The following is an 8,665-nucleotide window of genomic DNA, read 5'->3' on the forward strand; positions in this document are numbered from 1 at the left end:
CCACCAATTTCAGCTCTTCCGCCTATATTAGAAAGGATTATTATTATTATTATTATTATTGTTCTCCTGTCGTGAACCAGAATGGTAATTTGCATATTCACATTCAAATATGACAATGTATTAATTATATATGATATATTATGTAAATAGGTGCCAGTGTTCGATTGTTGTCAGAAGCTTGCTTCCGAACCACATGGGTTTGGGTTCAGTCCCACTGCTTGGCAACTTGAGCAAGTGGCCTCTACTATAGCCTCAGGCCGACCAACACTTTGTGAGTGGATTTGGTAAACAGAAACTGAAAGAAGCCTGTTTTATATATATATATACTATATATACATATAATATACATATATATATAAAAGTGCCCATGCAATGCCATGTAAAAGTACCCAGCACACTCTGAAGTGGTCAGTGTTACTGGAGTCTGGTGCAGCTTCCCCTTCCCCAGCTTCCCAGCTTTGGTCACATAAACCAACCCATGCTAGCATGGGCAATGGCTGTTAAATGATGATGATGATTATATATATGTATGTATTTAGGTGTGTGTGTGTGTGTGTCCTTTGTGTCTGTGTTTGACCACCCCCGTAATCGCTTGACAAACAGTGTTGCTGTGTTTATGTCCCCATAACTTGGTGGTTCGGCAAAATAGACCAACAGAATAAGTACTAGGCTTTTATAAAACAAGTCCTGAGGTCAATATGTCCAACAAAAACCCTTCAAAGTGGTGCCCCAGCATAGCCATAGTCAAATGACTGAAACAAGTAATGGATAAAACCAAGACATCATTTTGATTCTTATTGTTTCACTGTGTTTAAAACAATTTATAATAATATCTTTAATAATAATCTTGAAAAAATATTTCTGTTTCATTTCAGGGCATCTCACAGGATGCCATTCACTTAAGGATTTATTCTGCTAGTGTTGTTAATTTAACACTGGTCGACTTGCCAGGCATTACCAAAGTACCCGTAGGAGACCAACCCGAGGATATTGAGATGCAGATTAAAGAGATGTGTATGAAGTACATCAGCAACCCCAACTCGATAATTCTGTCAGTAACTGCTGCTAACACCGACATGGCTACCTCTGAATCATTGGCTCTTGCTCGGGAAGTTGATCCTGAAGGTGAGTGTTACAAAGGGAGATGTCTTCATTTTATGTAACTGTCTTGGGTGAGTGAGGCAGTAAATTGAGGGGAAGTAGATTGGTAAAGCACTGGATTACTGCCTTGCAGCCTCCTTTCCTTAGACTTCAAATATCAACAAGCTTGACTTTGCTTGACTAAAGGCAGTGCTCCAGAGAAACAGGTAAATTTGCCATGCCTGTATTTCTACCTGTGAAGGCAAGTGGCTTAGTGGTTAGGGCATTCAACTCACGATCATAAGGTTGTGAGTTCAGTTCTCAGTGATGTGTTGTGTCCTTGAGCAAAACACTTTATTTCACATTGTTCCAGTCCACTCAGCTGGTAAAAATGAGTTGTACCTGTATTTCAAAGGGCCAGCCTTGTCACACTGTGTCACGCTGAATATCCCTGAGAACTACATTAAGGATACACATGTTTGTGGAGTACTCAGCCACATGCACGTTAATTTCACGAGCAGGCTGCTCCTTTGATCAGATCAACTGGAACCCTTGGTGTTGTAACTGACTGATTGCCAGTTATTTCTACCTAGTAGGTTTACATACATTATGTCATACCTCAACACTGAGTTCCCTGTTGACAGGCCACTGATATTAAATGTTAAATGCTAATGGTATGCAAATTTACAACTCCACTTCTCTTAAGCTACTAAGTTTGATGTGTATATAACTATAGCTAGCTACTTGTTTCTTTGGGGTTGATCATGTGATGTAGACACCTCTAATGAGACCCCAATAAGGGTTGTAAATTGATTCAGACTGTTCACCAGTTTTTCACTCTACAGAGAAATAGGTAAATTTAACATATTTGCATATCTACTATGTAGATTTACACACAAAATAAATGCCATCAGTTACTCAAGCTCTTCTAAGGTTTTATAAAACCTTTCATTAAATGACATCGGAAAGTATAACAAACAGTTTGAGAGAGAAAGGAAGGTAACAGACTGAATGATGCATCTTTAATTATGTATCTAATGCTTGCCAGACAGAAATGTTATTGATTACAACTGATTATAAAGGACCTGTAAATTATTTCTTCTCATGTTAGCTTCTGTAAATGATTTCATTTTCTGCTGTTTTAATCTCCACACACATCACACCTAAGCTTATAACCAACAATTTTGTTTTTATAAAGTCTAAATGTCATATACATTAAAAGAGTTTGAGTCTCATGGCTGGCCGGTAACGTATTTTTCTGCAATGTATGGATAATTTATCCTGATCACGCTATTTATTAGCATTATCACGCGTTTGAGAATAAACAAATTTATTTCTGTATCTTTCAATACATCTCAATGCTTCTAAAACAAACTTTGTTTACTTTCATCGTAAATTAAAATCTTAATTACCATATTTGCTAGCATTTAAGACTCACCCCTATTTTACAAGTATGTTTTGTAACAAAACAAATTTAGTATCTTTCATCATACACTTACTGAAAGATGTTTAACCCTTTAGTACTTGGATTATTCTATCAATTGTAAAGCATATTTACTCTCATTGTTTTGAATTAATCGTGCATTATCTTGTAGTTGCGAGATTTTGAAGAAGTGATCGTATATTTTTAGAATGACATTGTAGAGTAGGTGTGAAAGGCTGGATATGGTTAGTTTGGGCATAAAATGGGTAGAATATCTGAGCCAAATGTGGCTGGTTTAAATGCTAAAGAGTTACAGTGAATTTGATGGGGAAAATGTATGATTCTGTGCCTGTAAATAGAATGCTAAGACAAAATACTGAAATGAATTATGAAATTATAAATTGTATTCTCAGTTGATAATTTTTTTTCCGTTTTATAATTCATTAATCATAGGTCGACGTACTTTGGCTGTAATTACTAAACTGGACCTTATGGATGCTGGTACTGATGCTATGGACGTACTCTGTGGACATGTGATACCTGTTAAGCTTGGTATTATTGGTGTAGTGAACAGGAGTCAAGCTGACCTCAATAACGAGAAGGTTGGTTTGTCTGGCTTAATTACCTCCCCCTATTTTGAGCATGCATGCGCGCACACACACACACACACACACACACACTCATGCAAAAATAGGCACAATCATGTATACATACTAATACATGCATACATATATGCAGCATTCATGAAAAAATAGTTTCATTAAAATTCCAGGACAATCTTCATACATACAGCCATATGCCACACATGCAGTCATGTACAACACCTATATACAGCTATGTGCATAACACAGACACACACACACACACACACATACATACATATATTTACACACACATATAAACAGACTTTAGGTTAATTAAAATATTTTTGTGACATATTTTAATTTCTAAAGGCTAATTCACTGCAGTTACTATAGTGCTTTCCCTTGGTGGATTCCCAGACACATGTTTCTGGCTCTTTAGCTTTCCAGGGGCAGATTCAAAGGGGAATAAAAATAGCAGTTGTGAATTTGCCTTTAAAAGTTAATATAAGCAGAAAATGGAGAAAATTCTTGATCAACAACCAAACTGACTACCATTGATTATTATATTTTTAAATACAAAACCTTAACATTTCTAACAGCCGTTTCTGCTTCCAGTGTCTGTTGGTGCATGTCCAGGGTTAACAAAGGTAATTCATACCGGTAGAGTAAAAGCGGATATTCCTTTTCCTTAGACAGTTATTCCAACCGCTAACTCTACTTATATATATATATATATATATCGTTGCTATTATGTTAAACTGTCGTGTGTCCAAATTTGGTCAAATGCGTTTTTTCCCAATATTTATTTTTGCTGGCAATAACCGGTACTTTTGGTCAAACTATTGTATCTCCAGCTGTGTCAGATACCAAGATATCAAAAAATGTCAGTGTAGTACAATGGTTTTGCTATGGAATGGTGTGTGTGTGTGTGTGTGTATACATACACACACACACACACACACATATACATACATACATGCATATATACATATATATGCACACAATTCTGTCCTTTTGTATTCTAGAGCAGTCCTGGGCAAACTGCAGCTTTGTGAATGACCTGCCTAAATGAAAAATTACCTTAAATCTTATTTGCTAGTGTGACCTGTCTGATGGTGAGCCATGTCTGATGTGGCCTACTTCTTGAAAAAGGTCTGCCCATGCCTGTTCCAGAGAAATCTTTTGCTATGCTTTATTTCATTTGCTGTTGTGAAAATAATGGCTAATTTTACGACATGCATACACATGCATTAACACACATACACACACACACACACATTCATTCAATATTGGCTCATTATTACCACCACATATTAATATACAACATTGCTTTTAAGCATCTTTCTATAAAAAAATTATTTTTTTCCATTTTAATTTCAGAACATGGCAGATTGTCTTCGTGACGAAGCTTCTTTTCTCCAACGGAAATATCCCTCAATAGCCAACCGAAATGGTTCTATGCATCTTGCAAAGACCCTCAACAGAGTAAGTTAACAACTTTTCTTTTTGTCTTACAAACAGTTAGCAGATAGTCTGCTAACCTGACTGAAGTTATCTCTCTATTTGTTTGCCTGTCTATATAGATAGATATGTTGTATATCTATCAATCTATATATATATACATTTTAAGATCCTTAACAGAATGAAAAGTCAACCATGTAAATTTAATTTTTGTGTGTATTATATTTGCCACAAAGAAATAGAATCTGAAAATCTTGTTGAAATTGTCATGTGATTTCGTAAACTCTCTTATTTTCCATGACATAGAATTACTAGTAAGAGGCACTAAGTCTCCAGTCAGTATCAGTAGATTATTGATGAATGTCTGGTATCAGATCATCTTTGGTTACCCACTTTGTTGCTGTCACTCCTGGTTTTGCCACCAAAAGAGCTGGTTCTGCTGGCATGGTTGGTGGGAATCTTCCAAGATAACCCAGCAAACTGAAATGGTCGTTGCATTTACAATTCAGAACCCAAGCTATCCACTAAATAACTCTTTGACTTTAGGAAAAATTCAATCATCTATTCCAGCCACTTATTCTTATTTAGGTGAGGCAGGTCTCGTCAATTTAATCAGACCCTCCTTGTCTGGTGTGATTATACATATATATACATATGTACATGTTAGGGAGGGATCCAGCCATAGAAACTGATTCAAAGCAGACATATGTATGTATGTAGGTACACATCATCATCATTTAACGTCCATTTCCCATGCTGGCACAGGGGTTAGACAATTTGACAGGAGCTGGAAAGGCTGTGGATGCACAAGGCTCCATTGTCTGTTTTGGGAAGGTTATTACAGCTGGATGCCCTCCCTAACACCAACCAGTGCTTTTTTCTTGGCACCATATATGAGGTGATATCAAAAGGCTCCTGGACTAGTTATATTTTGTAAAAAATGACTTATTTACCTAAGTTTTTACATCATCTCCTTCAAAATAGTCACTTTGTGCAGCAATACACTGGTCCTAGCGTTCTTGCCACTTTTGGAATCTGGCCTTGAAGTCGTTTTCCGTAAGTGAGTCAAGGACCTTCTGCGATTTGTTCTGGATCTTGACAACTGTGTTAAAATGGCAAGCTTTGAGCTGTATCTTTATTTTGGGGAAGACATTGCAGTCCACAGGTGCTAAATCTGGTGAATATGGCAGGTGCAGAAGCGATACTATATTTTTGGCGAGAAACTCATGAGTGAGGAAAGCTCGTGACAGGGGTGCATTGTCATTGTGAAGAATCTAATTCTTTGCTCTCCACAGATCCGGTAGCTTTTGCTGAATATCCTCCCTCAAATGCTTCAAAACGTCACAGTAGAACTCTCAGTAGTCTGGCCCTGGGGGACGAATTCTCTGCACAATACCACGTTTCTGGGGTGGACGCTCGTGGCAGGTTTTCCAGATTGCTCATCGCCTTCCTGGGATATTCTTCTGCTTTTGAAGCATCTGTGCCACTTGACCCATTGCCTCGTTGCCGTAAGCTTGCCAAAGCATGCTCAGTGTCTCTGTCTATGACAAAATTGCAGATCACAACATGCAATTGATCACAAAAACATAAATTTCACAACTTGCAAAGTAAGCACAGTGATTTCATTTGACACACTGCCTTATGAAGGTCACTGCTAGCTCTTACTCCAGATGCAACTGTTTGCTGCCATCTGTTGGCATGCTACAGAACTATTCCAGGAACTTTTAGATACCACTTTGTGTGTGTATGTATGTATGTATATATATATATATATATGTGTTATTTCTTTACTACCCACAAGGGGCTACACACAGAGGGGACAAACAAGGACAGACAAACGGATTAAGTCGATTACATCGACCCCAGTGCGTAACTGGTACTTATTTAATCGACCCCGAAAGGATGAAAGGCAAAGTTGACCTCGGCGGAATTTAAACTCAGAACGTAGCGGCAGACGAAATACCGCTAAGCATTTCGCCCGGCATGCTAACGTTTCTGCCAGCTCGCCGCCGTATGTATATATATATATGTGTGTGTGTGTGTGTGTGTGTGTGTGTATAGGTGTTTCTGTGTGTTTTTGTGTATAAGGTATTTTCAAACATCTAAATAGGATCAATCTTACCTGATTTTGTGCACATTTTAACTAAGTGGACCAACTGGTATTGAACTAAACCGTCTAATAATGAGTGACAAACACTACAGACTGCATTGATTTATGGAGATGATATATTAAACTAACCTGATTTGTAGACCAGATTTGCAATGTGACTTTTCTTCTAATGCTTATTAATTCTTTTCTAGTTACTTATGCACCATATTCGAGATTGCTTACCAGAATTGAAAACCAGGGTTAATGTCCTAATTGCTCAGTTCCAGAGTTTATTGAATTCATTCGGAGAACCAGTGGAAGATAAAGTAAGGACACGGAATTCTTTATGAAAATATCGCTTCATTCAATATCTCTATCATTTCTTTTACTTGTTTCACTTGTTGGATTGCAGCCATGCTGGAGCACAGCCTTGTAGGGTTTTAGTGGAAGGGATTGCCCCCCCCCCCCCACCACTCCAATACTTCATTTTAAAATCTGGTACATATTTCTGTTGGTCTCTTTTGCTGAATCACTAATATATGGGGACATAAACAAACCAGTACCAGTTGTCAAGTGGTGTGGTGGGGACACACTGTATATGCATATACATGACAAGCTTCCACACAGTTTCTATCAAATTCACTCACAAGACATTGGTGGCATGGGGGCTATAGGTAGAAGACGCTTAGATTAAATAAAAGGCTAAGCAGCTAATTGTAGTTGATGTAATTGACTATTTCCTCCACATAAACTTTGTCCTTGTACACCATCATTCATTTATCATCCTGGCATGGGTTGGATGGTTTGACAAGAGCTGGTGAACCAGAAGACTGCAATTAACTCTCAATGTCTGCTTTGATGCAGTTTTTACGGCTGGATGTTCTCCCTAACACCAACCATTTTACAGAATGTACTAAATGCTTTTGGCACTGGCACTAGTGAGGTGATGAAGTATCTTGCAAGACGAGACCCTTCAACTGAAGGATGTGTAGTTAGAAATCATTATTTTTAAGATTGTGTATGTATTGTTATTTTTAATTATTCCTCATCATTTAACGTCCGTTTTTCCATGCTGGCATGGGTTGGACGGTTTGACAGAAACCAACAAGTTGCAGGACTGCGTCAAGCTCCAGTGTTGTCTTTGGCATAAGTGGATGCCCTTCCTAACACCAACTACTTTACAGTGTGTACTGGGTGCTTTTTTCGTGTCACCGACACTAGTGAAGTCGTCATGTAGCCTGCAAGATATAAAAAGGAAAGGGAAAGAACTTCTACGACTAAGTGGAATTATTTGGGAGGAGAAAGTGGAGCGGGGTAGCTTGGGGTAGCTTTGTACTAGGTGTTGAAAGGCTAAAGTATGAATTAAAGTCAGATAGTATTTTTACCTCTATTTCATATGTATGTATGTCTATATGTAATCGTACATATCTATGTTTATGAAGCATTTTCTGTCTTCAAATACGTTTTGTTGATCATTTTAGGGCCAATTACTACTGCAAATCATCACCAGGTTTGCTTCTGCTTATTGTAATACAATTGAAGGGACAGCTAAAAATATTGAAACCACAGAATTGTAAGTTGGATTTTTGAAAAGAAAAAAAATGTCTTATAGAAAATATATCGTGTTTATATTTGCAAGATGTTAATCCATGCTCAGCTGTGTTCACCACTTGCTGCATTTCCCTCTAACTCCATTTCTGTCCATGTGCTACTCTCCATCACATTTCTATGAACTTCTTACCAACTCATACCGCTTCTCTTATATTCATCTTCTTGTGGCTTGAGGTTGTGCTCTGACGCACCTTCACCCTATCTTTATTTTCCAACTGGGATAATCATATATCTTTCTAGAGTATGACTCCTGTTCCTCTCTCTTTTACTCTTTTACTTGTTTCAGTCATTTGACTGCGGCCATGCTGGAGCACCGCCTTTAGTCGAGAAAATCGACCCCAGGACTTATTCTTTGGAAGCCTAGTACTTATACTATCGGTCTCTTTTGCCAAACCGCTAAGTTACGGGGACGTAAAC

The 8,665-nt window shown here is 37.9% G+C and overlaps 1 protein-coding gene across 1 annotated transcript in view; it reads left to right on the plus strand.

The window, feature by feature from the left end:
- LOC106867941 (dynamin-1-like protein) overlaps nucleotides 1-8,665 on the plus strand; it is a 73,730-nt gene that overhangs the window by 41,466 nt on the left and 23,599 nt on the right. Inside the window, exons 4-8 of the mRNA XM_052974925.1 lie at nucleotides 876-1,125; nucleotides 2,957-3,105; nucleotides 4,468-4,572; nucleotides 6,850-6,963; nucleotides 8,119-8,210. Of these exons, the coding sequence (XP_052830885.1) occupies nucleotides 876-1,125; nucleotides 2,957-3,105; nucleotides 4,468-4,572; nucleotides 6,850-6,963; nucleotides 8,119-8,210 (710 nt within the window). The remainder of the gene's footprint in view (nucleotides 1-875; nucleotides 1,126-2,956; nucleotides 3,106-4,467; nucleotides 4,573-6,849; nucleotides 6,964-8,118; nucleotides 8,211-8,665) is intronic.

The sequence above is a fragment of the Octopus bimaculoides genome, chromosome 20 (genome assembly GCF_001194135.2).
Source record: "Octopus bimaculoides isolate UCB-OBI-ISO-001 chromosome 20, ASM119413v2, whole genome shotgun sequence".
Taxonomy (NCBI): Eukaryota; Metazoa; Mollusca; class Cephalopoda; order Octopoda; family Octopodidae; genus Octopus; species Octopus bimaculoides.